Source organism: Neoarius graeffei, chromosome 16 (genome assembly GCF_027579695.1).
Source record: "Neoarius graeffei isolate fNeoGra1 chromosome 16, fNeoGra1.pri, whole genome shotgun sequence".
NCBI lineage: Eukaryota > Metazoa > Chordata > Actinopteri > Siluriformes > Ariidae > Neoarius > Neoarius graeffei.
In genome coordinates this window covers 61212539-61234138 of record NC_083584.1, presented here as the reverse complement: position 1 = coordinate 61234138, position 21600 = coordinate 61212539, and the positions used below count along the sequence as shown (strand labels likewise).

General features: G+C 45.0%; 1 protein-coding gene across 2 annotated transcripts in view; it reads right to left on the bottom strand.

Annotated features, from left to right (window-relative positions):
• Positions 1 to 21600, bottom strand: part of gria4a (glutamate receptor, ionotropic, AMPA 4a) — a 126608-nt gene that overhangs the window by 56893 nt on the left and 48115 nt on the right. Inside the window, exons 3-10 of one of the 2 annotated variants that reach the window (XM_060942198.1) lie at positions 11863 to 12102; positions 8919 to 9103; positions 7488 to 7541; positions 7153 to 7311; positions 2446 to 2613; positions 2213 to 2317; positions 1974 to 2081; positions 1340 to 1372 (exon numbers count right to left, since the gene is read on the bottom strand). In XM_060942198.1, coding sequence (XP_060798181.1) covers positions 1340 to 1372; positions 1974 to 2081; positions 2213 to 2317; positions 2446 to 2613; positions 7153 to 7311; positions 7488 to 7541; positions 8919 to 9103; positions 11863 to 12102 — 1052 coding nt within the window. Of the gene's footprint in view, positions 1 to 1339; positions 1373 to 1973; positions 2082 to 2212; positions 2318 to 2445; positions 2614 to 7152; positions 7312 to 7487; positions 7542 to 8918; positions 9104 to 11862; positions 12103 to 21600 lie in introns of those variants that run through there. The other variant, XM_060942197.1, reaches the window with a different exon arrangement.

Sequence of the window (21600 nt, the reverse complement as noted above, 5' to 3'; positions counted from 1 at the left end):
AGTTGAGCACTAGGGAAACGCAGCGACAACTCCTTGTTGAGTTAAAAAGATCACCCTTCATTTATTTCATAGACACTAAAAAAGTGGACCGAGCCACTCCATAGGGTTTCAACTTCCTGTTGATCCTCTACTGTACAGCATGAGGCTCAGTTTGGTGACAGAAAACAATAGAAGAACACCCCTGGAAACACGGAACCCATCTTTTTAGCATAGTTGGAGAAAAATGTTTATTACATGGCCATAAAGTGAGTTGCAAGGTTAAAGAGTCGGTTATACAGTATTGTGTTTCTCTAGAAAATAACAATGGTGATATAAAGGGACAGGACGCTTCAGAAGTACAGGTATTTGACGTAAAAAAACAAAAAACAAAATGAATTCACGTCAATAGAAGGCTAATGTTAGTTGGTTGTCTCACCCTCCTAAGACTGCTATGCATCTCAAACACTCCATTTCCCCCTTGAGTTATTTCAACACCACCACTCCATTTTCTCATTGTTGCAGAATACGTAATGTAATCACCTCCTTTCTCACCAGTAGACTGACCTCTGGTGGTGCGTGCTGTGCACTACGTCACCTCAATACAGCATCTTCGTCATCTCATCTCATTATCTCTAGCTGCTTTATCCTTCTACAGGGTCGCAGGCAAGCTGGAGCCTATCCCAGCTGACTATGGGCGAGAGGCGGGGTACACCCTGGACAAGTTGCCAGGTCATCACAGGGCTGACACATAGACACAGACAACCATTCACACTCACATTCACACCTACAGTCAATTTAGAGTCACCAGTTAACCTAACCTGCATGTCTTTGGACTGTGGGGGAAACCGGAGCACCCGGAGGAAACCCACGCGGACACGGGGAGAACATGCAAACTCCGCACAGAAAGGCCCTCGCCGGCCCCGGGGCTCGAACCCAGGACCTTCTTGCTGTGAGGCGACAGCGCTAACCACTACACCACCGTGCCACCCCACAGCATCTTCGTATCAGTTTAATAGAAAGAGGAGTGGCTGTGTTGTTGACAGTATTGAAAATCTCACTGTCAGGATTTCTAAATACTCCGGAATACTGTAATACCATGATCCTGCCCAAGCGTAGTACTGACTGTATCCAAGTTCTCAAGTTTTCATTAGCAAGATCAAATAAAGTGTCTCAGATTTGTGGTGAAATGTCTTCATGACTAAACACAAGTCCATTTTTCCAAGACAGTTTTTTTCAATCATGTGCCTGAAAAAAATTAAAATTGTGACATGCAAAAAAAAAAAAAAAGCAAGCATTCAGTATTTTAGTCCATGTTGTAACTGGATCTACTCTGGTGGCCATCTTGTATCCTGTGTTTCTCTCAATGTCTGAGGACAGGATTCTTCAGCAGCGTTGGCAGAGATGAACCACCTGCTGAAGTAAAATTCTCCATCGCCTTAAAAACATGTCAGGAAAAAAGACAGAGACAGAGAGAGAGAGAGAGAGAGAGAGGAGGAACGTGCTAAGATACACTTCTAAGTGGACTTCACTTAGAAGAGCTTAGCTTCTAAGTATTACTTCGTGCTAGCAAAGTTAGCATGCTAGCATGCTACATCATCTTGCTATGCTTCAGATGGAATTCACTACAATAAACTGTAAATAAATATTTAATTTAAAAAAAATGCAAAAAAGATTACCATTCACCACCATAAATTGTAAATAAACTATGACTGAATAAATATTTAAACATTGCCATACAAGCGTTAGCATAAACCCACAAAAGCACTTTGTGGATATAAAGTGAGCACGCTTCTGCTATCTGAGTTTAATAAAAACTATAAATATGAAAATGACTCATGTTTTAACAGGAAAAAAATAACTGGGGGGGAGACAGCATTAGCAAGTCTTTTTGGCTCTCTGTAATGTTTCTGTCTCTGTCTCTGTGTCTCTCTCTCTCTCTGTAAAGCAATTGTGGCATGTGTGTGTGCGTGCGCGCGTGCACACATGTGCATTACCATGATGGTGGTGACGATGACGGTTCTGTTCTCCCCAGCTGAGCCATTTCCACCTGCTAGCTCATTCTGCACCAACACCAGTTTATCCATGTCATTCCAGTAACCAATCTGACCACACACACACAACGAATATGTAAGTGTGCATTACTTTGTGTTTGTATGTATAGTTGAGGTGCTGTGTGTGTGTGTGTGTGTGTGTGTGTGTGTGTGTGTGTGTGTGTGTGTGTGTGTGTGTATACCTTTTGTGGGCCATTACTTCTCATTTCAAACACATCCATGGTGTAGTTCACTCTGCGTCCGTTCTGATCAAACTGAATGTTTCCTGTCAGACCCTGGATCTGTACCTGCACATTGTGCACACACACGCACAAACAAGTTGTGTATTTTAGGGTGTATCTGTTATAAGGTGTGTATGTTTTACGTATGCGTCTTAAAGCCTGCTTATTTTATTTTGTGTGATTTGAAGGCATACCTGTTTTAAGGTGCGCTCCATGTCTATGCCTTGGTTCCATGGAGCTGCCGGATTGGCCAGACAGTCTCCGGCATTTCCACGGCGTGTGATATCAATCTTCTGACGCCGAAGGTTCCGGAACGCTTCAGCCATCACCAACACAGCATCGTATGTCAGGGAGGAAGTGTACTGAGAGAGATACACCAACCACAAGCTCTCGTTGATTTCACTTTCTTCTCCATAACCAGCGATACAGTATACTTTAAAGTGTTGGGTTTGTTTTGTTTTGTTTTTTAAATACAGTATCTTCATTGCGTTCTCTGGAAATGTACACACTCTATAACTGACTAGATATTGTTTCAAGCAGGTTACTAAAACCTTAATTTAATTCATATGTTTAAAGTGCTTGTGTTTGTAGTTGCAAAGGTCCTGGAGTTGATCTACTTCCAAAGGAATGAAACCAAAATGAACCACAGCCGTTCAAATTTTAGAGTCTTGAAACATAAAATTTATGTTAAGAAACATCAAATTTAAGAATAGCCCTTAGAATTTGAAGAGGAAATTAAACCAAGGAAAGTGAATGATACCAAATGTCAACGAGGACTCTTTTAAAAACAGAACACCTTCCCTGATATCATCACTCACAATTCAAGCAGCAGCATGTAAATCAATATTCATACTGTGGTTGTTTGAGGCTCTTCTACTGAAAATTTACATAATCTGCATAGAGAACTGCGTTACCCATAATTCCCTTCTGAGTCCTGAGTCAACTACTATCTGCATTTCATCAACAATAGAATACAAATAATTTCCTTTGGATTACTGAGATTAAGGTTATGGAAGGTCCTGATAAGTATACTAAAGCGTGTGTGTGTGTGTGTGTGTGTGTGTGTGTGTGTGTGTGTGTCTGCCAAATCAGGAAATGGAATTGTTGTTTTCTTTGTGGTTATCTGGTTATTGATTGCTCTATATAACAGGCAGACCAATATAAGTGAAAGCTCAACCTGACAGAATTAAATAAATAGAGATGGAGATAAAGAATCAGAGAGAGAGAGAGAGAGAGAGAGAGAGAGAAAAGATATTATGCCTTCGAGACAGAATTATAGGCAGAGTGACATTTTCCATTCTCGCTGATTAATCTTGAGTGATTCTCATAACCTTTTCCTCAGAATGCTCTGACTTCCATAAAAGTACTAAGTACTACACTATACATCACATAAGTGCAAAATTATATACAACTGTTCAAGGCTGGAATAAAGAAGTGTGCTCGTGCTGATGACATCCTGTTTCATGGGTTTAGTAAATCCTTTTGATTTCAGCTTCACTCCAGAGTGACATGGGGCTTCATGTTCTAGTTTTGACCAGAGTTACTACAACCTCTAGTTCATCTAAAGTTCCTCTGATAAAAGTTCCATTCCTTGTGGTTAAAGCTCCTGAACCACAGTTCCTGTATTAAATTTTCAGGGTGACGGTTCCTGGGTTAAGTTCCCAGACTAAAAGACTTTTGGTTGAAGTTAAAGTTCAGGCTAGCATTACAGTTGAAAGTTTCATAGCTAAAGTTCCTGGGTTTCATTTCCTGTGCTTGAGTTCCTGTGTTAAAGTTCCTGGGCTAAAGTTCCTCTGCTTAGGTTGCTCAACTAAAGTTTCTGAGCACAGGGCCCTGTACAGTGGTGCTTGAAAGTTTGTGAACCCTTTAGAATTTTCTATTTCTGCATAAATATGACCTAAAACATCATCAGATTTTCACACAAGTCCTAAAAGTAGATAAAGAGAACCCACTTAAACAAATGAGACAAAAATATTATACTTAGTCATTTATTTATTGAGGAAAATGATCCAATATTACATATCTGTGAGTGGCAAAAGTATGTGAACCTCTAGGATTAGCAGTTAATTTGAAAGTGAAATTAGAGTCAGGTGTTTTCAATCAATGGGATGACAATCAGGTGTAAGTGGGCACCCTGTTTTATTTAAAGAACAGGGATCTATCAAAGTCTGATCTTCACAACACATGTTTGTGGAAGTGTATCATGGCATGAACAAAGGAGATTTCTGAGGACCTCAGAAAAAGCGTTGTTGATGCTCATCAAGCTGGAAAAGGTTACAAAATCATCTCTAAAGAGTTTGGACTCCACCAATCCACAGTCAGACAGATTGTGTACAAATAGAGGAAATTCAAGACCATTGTTACCCTCCCCAGGAGTGGTCGACCAACAAAGATCACTCCAAGAGCAAGGCGTGTAATAGTTGGCGAGGTCACAAAGGACCCCAGGGTAACTTCTAAGCAACTGAAGGCCTCTCTCACAGTGGCTAATGTTAATGTTCATGAGTCCACCATCAGGAGAACACTGAACAACAGTGGTGTGTATGGCAGGGTTGCAAGGACAAAGCCACTGCTCTCCAAAAAGAACATTGCTGCTCATCTGCAGTTTGCTAAAGATCATGTGGACAAGCCAGAAGGCTATTGGAAAAACGTTTTGTGGGCAGATGAGACCAAAATAGAACTTTCTGGTTTAAATGAGAAGCATTATGTTTGGAGAAAGTAAAAACACTGCATTCCAGCATAAGAACCTAATCCCATCTGTGAAACATGGTGGTGGTAGTATCATGATTTGGGTTTGCTTTGCTGCATCTGGGCCAGGACAGCTTGCCATCATTGATGGAACAACAAATTCTGAATTATACCAGCGAATTCTAAAGGAAAATGTCAGGACATCTGTCCATGAACTAAATCTCAAGAGAAGGTGGGTCATGCAGCAAGATAATGACCCTAAATACACAAGTCATTCTACCAAGGAATGGTTAAAGAAGAATAAAGTTCATGTTTTGGAATGGCCAAGTCAAAGTCCTGACCTTAATCCAATCAAAATGTTGTGGAAGGACCTGAAGTGAGCAGTTCGTGAGAAGAAACCCACCAACATCCCAGAGTTGAAGCTGTTCTGTACGGAGGAATGGGCTCAAAATCCTCCAAGCTGGTGTGCAGGACTGATCAACAGTTACCGGAAACATTTATTTGCAGTTACTGCTGCACAAGGGGGGCCACACCAGATACTGAAAGCAAAGGTTTACATACTTTTGCCACTCACAGATATGTAATATTGGATCATTTTCCTCAATAAATAAATGACCAAGTATACTATTTTTGTCTCATTTGTTTAACTGGGTTCTCTTTATCTACTTTTAGGACTTGTGTGAAAATCTGATGATGTTTTAGGTCATAATTATACAGAAATATAGAAAATTCTAAAGGGTTCACAAACTTTCAAGCACCACTGTACTTATATTCCTCTGTGCAAGTTACTGGGCTAAATTTCCTGGAATTAAATTCTTGTGTTTGAGTTCCTGGGTTAATATTCCTGAGCCACGGTTCATGAATTAAAGTTTCAGGGCTAAGGTTCTGAGAGTAAGTCTGTGAAGGTTCTCAGTCATCCAGGTCATCGTAAACCGCAGGTGCTAAAGAAGGCAACTGGACTTGATTGAAATCCTTGAAGATGTTTCACCTCTCATCTGAAAGGCTTCTTCAGTTCTGTCTGACTAGTGGGGAGTTCCAGGTATTTATCCTCTAGTGGACCAAAAGCAAACCTAAGGAGAGTTGTTGAGGTCACATGGGACGTTGACCCTCTTAGTCATCCTGTTGGTGTTAGGGTCACTGGAGGCTGGGTGTGAATGGTATTAGCAGCCTCGAGGGTCTGGGCTAAAAGACTTTTGGCTAAAATTAAGTTTTTGGGTTAGGGTTTGAGTTTAAAGTTCCAGAGTTAAAGTTTTATAGCTAATGTTCCTGGGTTTAGTTTCCTGAGTTAACATTCCTGAGCTCAAGTTCCTCTGCTAAGGTTCCTCTACTGAAGTTTCTGAGCATGGGGTCCTGGGTTTCCCTTCATGTACCTGATTTCCTGGGTTAAAATTCCCTTGCTTAGTACTGCTGCTAGAGTTCCTTAGCTATTTAAAGTTCCTATGCATATGTAGGTGCCTTGGCTAAAGTTCTGTGAGTTGAAGTTTAAGGGCTAAGGTTTCTCAGCTGAAGTTCCACTGCTAAACATATGAGGTTAAATGTCCTGAGTTAATGTTCCTCTCATAAAGTTGCTGGGTTAAAATACCTTGGCTAAAGTTCACGAGAAGTTCAGTTCCTGTGCTTATGGCCCTTTTCCATTGCATGGTTCCACTGCACTCGACTCAACTCACTTTTAGGGAGTTTATTGTCTACTGTGGATAAATGTAGCTGGTCTTTATAGCAACGGCGTATGAAACTGCCAGAGACAATTTTTGCCTTTGTAACATGAGCCGGTACCATGCAATGGAAAAGGACTATTAGGTTCCTCTGCTCAGGTTCCTAGGATTAGGGTCCTGAGCTAAAGTTCCTGTGCCTGACGTCATGTGATAAGTTTCCCAGGCTTAATACTTGTGTTTGACTTCTTTTGTTAAATTTCCTGGGCTAAATGTAATATGCGTAGGTAATTCTGCTAAAGTACCTTTTCTAAAGATCAAAGGCTATAGTTCCTGAGCTTAAGTTCCTGAATTAAAGTTTCTCAGTTAAAGTTTCAGGGTACAAAGGTACCTATGATAAAGTTCCTGTGTTTGAATTAATTGATTAAAGTTCATCTGATAAAGTTCCTGGGCTAAAGAACCGAATAACTACAACAGAATACAGCAGTCTTTTTCTAGTGACTCCTGGTTCCTGAGTTCTGCTTTTGGCCCAAAACACATTGTGAACTGGTTGAATGGTGTGTGTACCTTGGGCGGAGTTTCAGAGCCTGGGTATTCTCTCTGATCGAGTTTGTTCCAGCGCTGCATAAGTTTGATCACCATTGGTTTACTGAAATCCACTAACTGGAAACCAGTAACATTTGCTCCTCCATGCATAAAGCGCTCGAGAGACACGTCCTTAAAGCCCTGAGAGAGAGACAGAGAGAGAAAAGTGCTTTCTTAAGTGATTCTGTCTCATATGTGCAGCTCTTACATATAGCCATGCATTATACATATCCCTCGGCTTTACACACACACACACACACACACACACACACACACACACACACACACACACACACACACCACCTCCAGGCACTCACCAGGTTACCGATGATGTAATGATAACCCTTCACATGCTTCCCTACACTCACCGCCTGCAAAAGAGATGCGAGACAAATACAGAGAGAGTGAGACAGAGAGGAAGAGGGAGACTGAGTGCTTAATTCAGAGTGTTTAATTGTGCTATTAACATAGAGGGTTGTTTTATAAAGGTATACAATTAGAAATGTGTGTCTGTGTGCGTTAAAGACAGTCTTTAGTCTCACAGGAACAAAAAAAACCAAGATAAATAGGAAAGCTGGCCAGAGATCAGAAAGAGAGAGAGAGAGAGAGAGAGAGAGAGAGAGTAGAAGCTCAGAGATATTTGGAACATGCATGTATCTAGACCAGATATAGGAGGTTCAAGATATCTCTGAGCTACTCATACGTGTTCTGGATATCTCCAAACTGCTTATAAATGCTTGAACATCTTGTATCGGGTTGAGATATAGTATGTGTGTTCCAGATGTCTCTCAGCTTCTACTACCTGTTCTAGATTTCTTCAAACTCCTTATAAATGCTAGATCATGCTGTGTCTGGTCTAGATGCCTGCAAGCACCTTAGACATGCTCCAGACCTCTTCAGTCTGTTCTAGATATCTGCAAACCCATTTACATTATGCATGAAATATCTCATACCTTCTTCTGAATGCCTTGTGTTCTAGGTAGCTTCAAACTCCTCATACCTGGACTAGACATCTCCAAATACCAACTGCCTGTTCTAGACATCTTTGAGCTTCTTATACCTGTTCTAGATATGCCCAAGCTTCTTATATATCTAGATATTGCTCAGTTTCTCATACCTATTCTAGATATCTCCAAACTCCTTACACACAATTGAACATCTTGTATCTTGTCTAGATATCTCCAGACACCTCACACTTGGTCTAGATGTCTTCAAAATCCTTCAGCCTGTTTTAGATATCTCCAAGAATACTTAAATTATGCATAAGATACCTCATACCTGATCTGAACTCTTTGTGTTCTAGATATTGCCAAAAACCTAAAGCCTGTCCTAGATATCTCTGAGCTACTCATACCTTTTTTACATATCTCCAAATTTTAAGACCGATGCTTTGTGCTTGCTCTAGAGGTCTCCAAAGTTCTTGTGCTATTTCTAGATAACTCCAAACTCCTCCTTGTAGCTGCTCTAGAGCTCTTTTACCTTCTCTTACCTGTTCTAGATATCTCCAAAACTAGTCTGTACTACTTATGTTCTAGATATGTCCACAATTTTATACTTGTTCCATACATCAGCAAACACCTTGTGCCTGCTCCAGACACCTCCAATGCCCTTGTGCTATTTCTAGATGCTTCCAAAGTTTTCACACTTGCTTCAAACTCTTGTCTTCAAACTTTTTAATACCCCTACTCCTGTTCTAGATTTCCTGGAACTGTTAACTCCTGTTTCAGATACAAACAAACACCTCATACCTGCTCTAGAAAGTTCTGGAGTCGTTCAGCCTCTAGATCAACAACAAACTTCTTTTCATTGCGACGGTCCAGATCTTCAAGGAGGCGTCGATAAGCAGCATCACCAAAATTCTCCACACAGATCGCGCTCACCAACCATCCATTCTGACCAGCCCTCTCCATGATGGCCTGAAGGATAGTGTATCCTGCAGTGTGCACACACACACACACACACACACACACACACACACACACACACACACACACACACACACACACACTTCTTAGTTATGGATACATAGTGAATTTATTGAAGAATGATGGAATGTATTTTAAGAAAAAGAACTCTCTGAAAAACACCCGATGGATTGTTTGAACTGGCTTTTGAACCAACAATGGGACTCTTCACTCCTGTTCAAGATATCTTTGAAATACTTGCTTCTTTTTTAGATCCCTTCAAACTTATTATACCCATATCACGTTGACATTGCTGCACTTCATGTACCCTTTTCAAGGTACCAAACTCCTTACACTAGTTCTAGATATCTACAAACTCCTCATACATGTTCTAGATATCTCAGAAATCCTTATTCTTGGTCTAGATCTCTCCATGCTTCTCATAGACTCTTGAGTTCATGAACACCTTTAAACTGTTCTGTCTGTACTTCACAAATCCAATGTGTGTGTGTGTGTGTGTGTGTGTGTGTGTGTGTGTGTGTGTGTGTGTGTGCGTGCGCGCGTGCGTACGCGCGTGCGTGCATGTCTTATGCATGCCAGAAACAACAGATGGCCACTAAATTGTCTCATTGTTACACAGTTGGAGCAATCTGTCCATCAGCACAGGGTGTGTGTGTGTGTGTGTGTGTGTGTGTGTGTGTGTGTACGCGCGCGCACGCATGTCCATTAGCTGATTATCTAATCTATACTCTGTGTTCATCCCAAATTGACATGTGATGCCAGAATCATTCACTTTCTTACACTTTCTACCGAGTGATCCTATGGTGCTTTCCCAAAGTGAGACAGACAGACACACACACACACACACACACACTGTCACCCTGACTTCATAAGGCCACCAGATGTCCCTTCCGCAAACAGAGACAGACACACTCCACACACACTCCAATCTGTGTTCATTTACCGAAAGAACACTGAGCGAGTTGTTATAGCCTTCATTCACACAGAGCGAGGGTTTCATCACAAGTGTCTCCTGTCCATCCTCACAAAACATGGGATTAGTGCCGCAGCATGCCAGGGCACTGGTCATATCAAGTTAAATTTTCAGGATTGGATCCACATCTGCTCCACGCAGACCCTCCACATGTGTCATATCATCAGATTATTTTTCGCACCACTGCTATGCTGATGACACTCAACTCATCCTCTCCCTCAGACACTCACGTTTCCAGATACTCACCACCTGAAACTAAATCCCAGCATGACCGAGTTGGAAATATGTACATCCTGATCATGTGATCCCCCAGGAGAACCATTGGATCCACACTCAATCTTGGGACTGCTCTTGACCACCGGCTATTCTACTCTTCTCATATCACGAAGCTGACTCAGTCATGCAGGTTTCTCTTTCACAGCATCAGGATTATCTAATCATTTCTCTCCATGCAGGCCACTCAGGTGCCTGTTCAGTCATCCCAAGAATCAGATACTTTGACTTGGTAAGATTTCAGACTGACAAGCTTGGGTTCTCATGAAAACCTTGTGCTGTCGACGTGATGGGTGTCATGATCTGCTTCTCAACATCTCAGGATGTGTGTGTGTGTTTTAGTTTAGTACCATTCTAACACTGTTAATCTCCATCATTAATAGCAGCCTGGGCGGCACGGTGGTGTAGTGGTTAGCGCTGTTGCCTCACAGCAAGAAGGTCCTGGGTTCGAGCCCCGGGGCCGGCGAGGGCCTTTCTGTGTGGAGTTTGCATGTTCTCCCCGTGTCCGCGTGGGTTTCCTCCGGGTGCTCCGGTTTCCCCCACAGTCCAAAGACATGCAGGTTAGGTTAACTGGTGACTCTAAATTGACCGTAGGTGTGAATGTGAGTGTGAATGGTTGTCTGTGTCTATGTGTCAGCCCTGTGATGACCTGGCGACTTGTCCAGGGTGTACCCCGCCTTTCGCCCGTAGTCAGCTGGGATAGGCTCCAGCTTGCCTGCGACCCTGTAGAAGGATAAAGCGGCTAGAGATAATGAGATGAGATGAGATAATAGCAGCCTTAGCTGACACAATCTGTCTGCATCCTTCTTGGTGAACGGTGTGTGTGTGTGTGTGTGTGTGCTGAGCTTCATTAAGGAACACCAGATCTAGATGAATGATGAGCAGCTGCGATTAGACTTGACGTGGCATGAAGATCACCTTCCTGCTGTGTGCCTTGGCTAACAAGACTCTGTGTGTGTGTGTGTGTGTGTGTGTGTTGTCACACTGATTTATAAATCTAGTAGGCAGGGTCCAACCGCACAGCATTTCTGCTTAATGATAAAACAGTGTGACACGCAACAAGGCCACGCCCACCACAAATTACAGAGAACCTCAGACGCTAAACGCTAAACACTCTCCTTTCTCCACGTTCTTATTTTTACCATCAAGATATCTCTGACTTAGACACCTCATCCACAATAGTTCTGATACTGTAAGCACGTTGAAGCGTAACCATGACAACGAGGATAAATAACGGTTTAATCTAGGGCCATATTTATTATTTATGCCTCGTTCAAAATGGCAAAGCATTAATGTTAGAACATTGCAGACGAATCACTGGTTCAAGGACCCATGCGAGCTCTGTATAAATGTCATTCATAGCATACAAAATTTATTTATTATTATTATTACTTTTTTTACAGATGACATAATTCATTAAACAAACATGCACAGAAAAAACCCCCCACAACAACATGGATATGGAATGACAATTGGGTTTTTAAATGTGTGTGTGTGTGTGTTTGTGAGTTTGCATGTCACCTCGGTCCGTGTCATACAGGAAGATGAATCGAGTCCATTCGTAGTGGTTGATGATGCTGAGTAAGGCGCCGCGGACGGAGGGGCGGAGCTGAATCAGGAACTGGGTATCTCCTTCTGCTGGAAAGCTCGGGGAGATGAGCGAGATGTGCAGGGATGCGCAGAACGATGAGAGTGTGTGGACAGAACGCTTGTCGTACACACCGAATATCGCAAACACACCTCGCGAGTACTGAGAGCAGACTGCCAAGAGAGACAGAGAGAACAATTTCAGAACTATTGGCACCCTTAGAGACAATGAGTAAAATTGCTGTACATGGAATAAACACTACACACAAAATTCTCCATCAAATAACAGCAAAATTTATGAACCATTTCCATTAAAGTAAATCAAGACAGTTACAGTGACGTCACATCACATCGTTGATTATTTTCTGATCACAGCATCCTCCAAACTACCCATGTTGGGAGGCTCTTTGGAAGAGCTTTTTCCTTGAATCGTTCGTGATGTAGATGTTTGGTGAAAAACAAGGCAAGAGACAAGGAAAAGCCTCCAACGCTACAGTAAATTATGATCATGCATCATGGCTGCTTTGAGGAAAATTGATTGCACTTCACGTGCACTATCATGTCCGTGTCACTGGAATGTTGAGAAAAATCTGGCACTCAAATAATATTCACCTGTGGTCATTGTGAGGTAAAGGAGAAAGGATGGAAGTAAGTGATGATGTACTGTATAAAATGAATCTGGGTATAAATATATATCTCACACTCACAAGCGTCTGCCTCGCTTCATTGCTCTCTCCTCCTGCCTGTCTTTCTGTTCTGTCTTAACACACTTAACACGGTTTCTTCCTACAGGGAGCGGGAGGTGACAAACCTTTTTAACACTGCCTTAAGCAGTGCTTGTGTGTGTTTCTTGCTAAAATTCTCACTCTAAAAATAGTTTTACCCTACATGCCAATGACATCATCCATCTGAACTTATATGAACCTTGATCATCCCTAGGAAGTCAGGTGGATACTCTGTAATGTGCACTTGTTTTAGCGCAAGAAATGAGAGAGAGAGCGAGAGAGAGAGAGAGAGAGAGAGGTGCTACATTGGCTTGTGTTCGACTAATCAACGTAGACTTGCATCACTCATGGTTCCTCTTGTGCTGGAAGAGAATCTACCCTGAAGTAGGAGCTTAAAAAGTTCCTCAAAAACAACATTCTAAGGACTACAAATCATTCTCAGTTCCTGCAGTGCAGATACACAGAAAAGGGAGAACTTCCTCCAACAGTTTGAAGAACTTTGAAGAAGTTCCTCTGGTCCGAAATCATCTATGATCAGGACAATGCTGTCACAACTGCATTTGACCAATCACTGTCAATATCAATATCTGCACTTTTTCTTGTTCTACCATCATGTGCCTGTTTGGTACTTTTGGTACTTTGTTATGGTGCAGCTCACTTGGCAATGGAAATATCAACAGTCCATGGGAGCAGAGATTTGTAGCTGTACTGCCCTGTTTGCCACTACCAATACAATTCTTGCTGTTCATCATATAATTACGTCCATGACGAGACTGAATCTGTCTGTCGTTTGTCTTTTTATCCATCTTTCCTCTTTGCATTATTATGGATCCCACTGAAGACATTTAATGATCATGCTGATGGTAACCATCCCCAAAACATGATGCTACCAGCACCATGCTTCACTGTAAGGATGCTGTTTCTAGACTGATAAGCAGTGTCGAGTTGCTCCCAAATGTAGTGCTTTGTGCCAAAGCAAAAACAATCTCAATTTTGGTCTCCTCAGACTGGAGAAACATATCTCTCCAAATGGGATCTCACATGTGTGGCAGCGGGGGTGTGGCCCAGCAGCAGTCTGTGAATGGAGGGCAGGGTCAGGGAAGGTAAGTGGCTAAGTCATTACACCTGGTGTCAATTAATGTGTGTTTGTTTGTTGCAGGGATGGAGGATAAAAGGAGGGGGAGAGCAGAGAAGAGTCTTGCCCCCGGCCAGGACACGTGTGTGTGTGTGACTGAGAGAAGCTGAAAAGCTGATGATAGATAGCAAAATAAAGTGTCTGTGTGAACACGAACTCTCACCTACCGTGCTTCTGTGCTCCACCCACATCAGGGATTACTACAGTGGTGCCGAAACCCGGGATGCACAGAAGGGAACCACTCCATGGAGTCCTCCCCGTTTGAAGAGCTCATCCTTGCCCTCGCTACCACCCAGCAGAACCGGCATCAAGTGCTGATCACCCTCCGGAAGGAGAAGCAGCAGCGCTTCGAAGCCTTGATGCTGGCCCAGCAGGAAGATTGTCAGGCATTCCAGCACCTGCTCATGTCAGCAGGGCCGCCGGCCACCGCTGCCGCCACCCTCACGAAGATGGGACCGCAGGACGATCCGGAAGCGTTCCTCGCTCTCTTTGAGCAAGCAGCCGAGGCATGGGGGTGGCCACTGGAGCAGCGCACGGCGTGCCTCCTCCCGCTCCTGACTGGCGAGGCGCAGCTCGCAGCGCAGCAGCTCCCTGCTGACAGTCGGCTGGTCTATGCTGACCTCAAGAAAGCTATTCTGCAGCGGCTCGGCCGCTCCCTGGAGCAACATCGTCAGCGCTTCCGGACGCTGGCACTGGAGGAGGTCAGCCGGCCGTTTGCATTCGGCCAGCAACTCTGGGACGCCTGCCAGTGGTGGCTGAGGGCGGAAGACCGCGACGCCGACGAGATCGTCGATCTGGTGGCATTGGAGCAGTTCATCTCTCAACTTCCGGAAGGAATGGCGGAATGGGTCCAGTGTCACCGCCCGGCGTCGCTGGAACGAGCCATCGAGCTGGCGGAGGACCATCTGGAGGCGTCTCCCCTTGCTTCTCTTTTCCCTCTCTCTCTCCTGTCTCTTGTCTCCCTCTCCACCCCGTTCCCCTGCCACAAAGGCGGCGGCTGGCTCCTCCCCAGCCGGCCCGTCGCACCCGTGGTGTCCTCCCATCTCCCTCTTCTGTGTCTGTGTTGTCTCCCCCTCAGGTGAGTGACACCCATAACACCAGTGCAGAGGGAAAGCCTGGGCCAGTGTGCTGGCGTGGCAGGGAATCGGAGCATCTCCAGAGTCAGAGCTCTGCAAGGGAGGTGGGGGCTGTCATCCGGATCCCTGACACGCCAGAAACCGCCCCCAATCTGGCCGGAACGTATCGCATACTGGTGAGTATTCAAGGGGATACATATCACGCTTTGGTGGATTCCGGTTATAATCAGACCTCAATTCACCAACGCCTGGTGCAAGGTGAGGCACTGGGGGGAGCACAAGCGGTGAAGGTGTTGTGTGTGCACGGGGATGTTCACCATTACCCTCTAGTGTCTGTCCATATTCTATTCCGGGGCCAAACGCATAGAATAAAGGTGGTGGTTAGTCCTCGTCTTACCCACTCATTGATCTTGGGTACTGATTGGCTGGGATTTAAAGAACTAATGGAGTATTTAACACATAGTGGGTCCTGCCCTAGTAGGTCACAGGAAGATCCTGGTGTGGCACTGGCTGGAGAAGCTGTCACAGAGCCGTCTATGTCAACACCGCATCAGAGTAAGGAGCACCCCGCTTCTCCTCCCTCTCTTGGGGATTCTCTTGGGGATTTCCCGGTAGAGCAGTCATGAGACGAGACTCTGCGGCATGCGTTTGACCAAGTGAGAGTAATCAATGGTCAAACTCTTCAGCCAAGCGCGGCACCAACCTTCCCCTATTTTGCCATTATTAAAGATAGATTGTACCGAGTGACGCAGGACACTCAAACTAAGGAACGAGTAACCCAGTTGTTAATCCCAAAGAGCCGTAGGGAGCTCGTATTCCATGCGGCTCACTTTAATCCCATGGCTGGACACTTGGGGCAAGACAAAACACTATCCCGAATAATGGCCCAGTTCTATTGGACAGGGATTCACGGAGATGTCCGTCAGTGGTGTGCAGCATGCTGTGAATGCCAATTAGTAAATCCCATGGCCACTCCAAAAGCGCCATTGCGCCCTCTTCCTCTAATCGAGACCCCGTTTGAGCGAATTGGGATGGATCTCGTCGGGCCATTAGATCGGTCAGCACGGGGATATCGCTTTATTTTAGTTCTAGTGGACTATGCAATGCGATATCCGGAAGCAGTGCCTCTCCGCAATATCTCAGCACGCAGTATTGCGGAAGCGCTTTTCTGCTTTATCTCCCGGGTCGGGATTCCGAAAGAAATCCTGACAGACCAAGGCACCTCGTTTATGTCATGCACACTGCGCGAGCTGTATGGGTTACTGGGGATTAAGTCTATCCACACCAGTGTACATCACCCACAAACGGATGGATTAGTAGAGCGATTCAACCAGACACTCAAAAACATAATCTGGAAATTTGTTAGTGAAGATGCGCATAATTGGAATAAGTGGCTCGAACCCCTGTTGTTCGCAGTACGAGAGGTCCCACAAGCCTCCACAGGGTTTTCTCCCTTTGAATTATTATATAGGCGCAAGCTGCGTGGCATTCTGGATGTGCTGCAGGAAAATTGGGAGGAGGGACCTTCACCAAGTAAAAATGAAATCCAGTACGTTCTTGACCTGCACGCAAAACTCCACACCCTCACGCACCTAACCTAGGAGAATTTGCGGCAGGCACAAGAACGTCAAAGCCGGCTGCATGATGGGTACGTGCTTTAGAGAGTTCACGCCGGGAGACAAAGTGCTCGTATTATTGCCCACATCAAGTTCTAAATTAGTCGCCAAGTGGCAAGGGCCCTTCAAGGTCACATGGCGAGTCGAGGATGTCAACTATGAGGTGAAGTGAATGGATAGGGGTGGGGCACTGCAAGTCTACCACCTCAACCTTTTAAAACGCTGGAATGAGGGGGTCCCCGTGGCATTGGCGTCGGTAGTCCCAGAGAAGGCGGAGCTGGGGCCGGAGGTAAAAAAGATAACATCTCGGACCACTTCGGTCCCTTGTGGAGACCACATCTCGCCAACCCAACTCACGGAGGTAGCCAAGGTGCAGAAGGAATTTTCCGACGTATTCTCGCCCCTTCCGGGTTGTACCCACCTCATAGAGCACCACATCGAAACGCCCCCGGGGGTGGTAGTGCATAGCCGCCCTTACCGCTTGCCGGAACACAAGAAAGATGTGGTTCGGGACAAACTCAAGGCCATGATCGAAACGGGCATAATTGAGGAGTCCCACAGTGACTGGAGCAGCCCAGTGGTCCTGGTTCCCAAGACCGATGGGTCAGCCCGGTTCTGTGTGGACTATAGAAAGGTCAACGCAGTGTCTAAATTTGACGCGTACCCAATGCCTCGCATTGATGAGTTGCTTGATCGGTTAGGCGCTGCTCGCTTTTATTCAACACTGGATCTAACAAAGGGATATTGGCAGATCCCCTTGACTCCTCTATCCCGAGAGAAAACAGCCTTTTCCACACCGTTTGGTTTACACCAATTTGTCATGCTCCCGTTTGGGTTGTTTGGGGCACCCGCTACATTCCAGCAGCTTATGGACAGGGTCCTCCACCCTCATGCTGCCTACATGGCTGCCTATCTAGATGACATTATAATCTACAGTCATGATTGGCCGCGGCACTTGGAACACCTGAGGGCCGTTCTAAAGTCGCTGAGGCGGGCGGGCCTCACAGCTAACCCAAAAAAGTGTGTGATTGGGCGGGTGGAAGTACGGTATCTGGGGTTCCACTTGGGTCATGGGCAGGTGCGTCCCCAAATTAACAAGACTGCAACGATTGCGGCCTGCCCAAGGCCCAAGACCAAAAAGGAGGTGAGGCGGTTCTTGGGGCTGGCTGGCTATTATCGTAGGTTTCTACCTAACTATTCAGATGTCACCAGCCCGCTAACCAACCTCACTAAAAAGGGGGCTCCAAATCCGGTTCAGTGGATGGAGCAGTGCCAACAGGCCTTCTCTGAGGTAAAAGCTGCACTGTGTGGGGGCCACTTTTACACTCCCCTGACTTCTCCCTCCCCTTTATTTTGCAGACTGATGCATCGGACAGAGGGCTGGGGGCCATTTTGTCCCAGGAGGTGGAGGGCGAGGAGTGCCCCGTGCTGTACATCAGCCGAAAGCTATCGATGCGTGAAAGTAAGTACAGCACAATTGAAAAGGAATGTCTGGCCATCAAGTGGGCGGTCCTCGCCCTCCGATACTACCTGCTGGGGCGCCCTTTCACTCTCTGTTCGGACCATGCGCCCCTCCAGTGGCTCCACCACATGAAGGATGCCAATGTGCGGATCACCTGTTGGTATCTCGCTCTCCAGCCATTTAAGTTTGAGGTGATCCACAGGCCGGGGGCACAGATGGTGGTGGCGGACTTCCTGTCCCATCGGGGGGGGAGTCAGCTTCAGGCCGGATGGCTCCCCGGCCTGAGTCGGGCGGTGGGGGTATGTGGCAGCGGGGGCGTGGCCCAGCAGCAGTCTGTGAATGGAGGGCGGGGTCAGGGAAGGTAAGTGGCTAAGTCATTACACCTGGTGTCAATTAATGTGTGTTTGTTTGTTGCAGGGATGGAGGATAAAAGGAGGGGGAGAGCAGAGAAGAGTCTCGCCCCTGGCCAGGACACGTGTGTGTGTGTGACTGAGAGAAGCTGAAAAGCTGATGATAGATAGCAAAATAAAGTGTCTGTGTGAACACGAACTCTTGCCTGCCATGCTTCTGTGCTCCACCCACATCAGGGATTACTACAACATGATTTCTTTTTTAATTTAAAGAATGGCTTTTTGTCTCACCATTTATCCATAAAGTCCAGGTTCTCCAATCTGAGATGAGGATCTCTGTGTCTCCTTCAAAGTTACCCTTGGGGCCTTGGCTGTTTCTCTGACTAATACTTTCATTACCTAGTCACTGATTTAATGGCCAGCTTTCTCTCATCAGAGTTGCAGTTACAGTGCCATATACTTTCCATTGTTTAATAATGCATTCAATGGAGCTCTGTGGGATGTTCATAGTTTGGGAACGTTTTCTAGAGCTTGGACTTGATAGCTCCTTGGTCTTCGTGATACTGCTTGTTTAGACATGTCCTCTAACAAACCCTGAAGTCTTCCAGGAACAGGTGCAGTGTCTTGCAAAAGTATTCATCCCCGTTGGTGTTTGCCCTCTTTTGTTGCATTACAAACTGGAATTAAAATTGGTTTTTGGGAGGTTAGCACCATTTGATTTACACAACATACTTACCACTTTAAAGGTCCAAATTGTTTTCTTTTAATTGTGACACAAACAATAATTAAGATGAAAAAGCAGAAATCTGGAGTGTGCATAGCTATTCACCCCCCCCCAAAGGCAATACTTTATAGAGCCACCTTTTGCTGCAATTACAGCTCAAGTCTCTTGGGGTATGTCTTTATTAGCTTAGCACATCTAGCCACTGGGATTTTTGCCCATTCCTCAAGGCAAAACTGCTCCAACTCCTTCAAGTTAGATGGGTTGCATTGGTGTACAGCAATCTTCAAATTATGCCACAGGTTCTCAGTTGGATTGAGGTCTGGGCTTTGATTAGGCCATTCCAGGACATTTAAACACTTCCCTTTAAACCACTCCAGTGTAGCTATAGCAGTATGTTTAGGGTCATTGTCCTGCTGGAACGTGAACCTTCGTCACAGTCTCAAACCTCTGGCTGACTCAAACAGGTTTTCCTCCAGAATTGCCCTGTATTTAGTGCCATCCATCTTTCCTTCAGTCCTGACCAGCTTTCCTGTCCCTGCAGATGAAAAACATCCCCACAGCATGATGCTGCCACCACCATGCTTCACTGTAGGAATGATGTTCTCAGGGTGTTGGGGTGCACCACACATGACATTTCCCATGATGGCCAAAAAGATCAATTTTAGTCTTGTTTGACCAGAGAATCTTCTTCCGTGTGTTTGGAGAGTCTGCCACATGCTGCTGTGCTAACTCCAAATGTGTTTTCTTAAGCAATTACTTTTTACTGGCCACTCTTCCATAAAACCCTGCCCACTCTGTGGAGTATATGGCTTAAAGTGGCCCTATGGACAGATACTCCCATCTCCTCTGTGGATCTTTGGAGCTCCTTCAGTGTTATCTTTGGTGTTTTTGTTGCATCTCTGATTAATGCCCTTGTTGCCCGGTCTGTGAGTTTTGGTGGGTGGCCTTCTCTTGTCAGGTTTGTAGTGGTGCCATATTCTTTCCATTTTGATATAATGGATTTAATGGTGCTCCCTGAGATATTCAAAGTTTGGCATTTTTTTAATAACCCCACCCTGATCTATACTTATCCACAACTTTGTCTCTGACCTGTCTGGAAGCTGCTTAGTTTTCATGTTGCTTGCTTAGTAGTGTTGCAGAGTAAGAGTCCTTCCAGAACAGGTTGATTTATACAGACATCATGTGACAGATCATGTGACACTTTGATTGCACACAGGTGGATCTTAATCAACTAATTATGTGACTTATGAAGTGAATTGGTTGGACCAGCTCTTATTTCGGGGTTTCATATGAAGGGGGGGGGGGAATACTTATGCACACTCTGGATTTCTGTTTTTCTCATCTTAATTATTGTTTGTGTCACAATGAAAAAACAATTTTCACCTTTAAAGTGGTAGACATATTGTGTAAATCAAATGGTGCTAACACTACAAAAATCCATTTTAATTCCAGCTTGTAATGCGACAAAACAGGACAAACACCAAGGGGGATTGTACATAATCCCATTCAACAATTGCACCAGAGCTAGTGGTTCCACAACAACAGGAGTGAATACTTATGCAATCATGACATTTTTATTAACTTTTATTGCATCAACAAAACCAGCATGTTATTTAGCAAACCAGCATTTTTCGCATGTTTAGAGTGAACTCTCCTCACCAAATAGACTAATAGTTTTGATCGTTAAACGACTGCAACAAAACAGTTATAGCTACAATGGAATTTCCATAATGGAAAAATTTCACAATGCTTTCCATTTCAGGGGCAGGAAACTGAAATGATGAATAAAGAAAAGAACAAACTGTAATATTCATGTCAACAACTTTAAGAAGTTTCAGAGCTATGTTTAACTCTTTACCCCTTAATGACGACATATGACGACCCCGTGTGTATCCCATAATGACGACATATGACGCCTCGTCGGCACGGTGGTGTAGTGGTTAGCGCTGTCGCCTCACAGCAAGAAGGTCCTGGGTTCGAGCCCCGGGGCCGGCGAGGGCCTTTCTGTGTGGAGTTTGCATGTTCTCCCCGTGTCCGCGTGGGTTTCCTCCGGGTGCTCCGGTTTCCCCCACAGTCCAAAGACATGCAGGTTAGGTTAACTGGTGACTCTAAATTGACCGTAGGTGTGAATGTGAGTGTGAATGGTTGTCTGTGTCTATGTGTCAGCCCTGTGATGACCTGGCGACTTGTCCAGGGTGTACCCCGCCTTTCGCCCGTAGTCAGCTGGGATAGGCTCCAGCTTGCCTGCGACCCTGTAGAAGGATAAAGCGGCTTGAGATAATGGGATGAGATGACGCCTCGTCCAAAACCTTGTCTTTAGACTTTTTTTTCTTGTAAATATGTTCTAAGGGGGCGGCACGGTGGTGTAGTGCTTAGCGCTGTCGCCTCACAGCAAGAAGGTCCGGGTTTGAGCCCCGTGGCCGGCGAGGGCCTTTCTGTGTGGAGTTTGCATGTTCTCCCTGTGTCCGTGTGGGTTTCCTCCGGGTGCTCCGGTTTCCCCCACAGTCCAAAGACATGCAGGTTAGGTTAACTGATGACTCTAAATTGACCGTAGGTGTGAGTGTGAGTGTGAATGGTTGTCTGT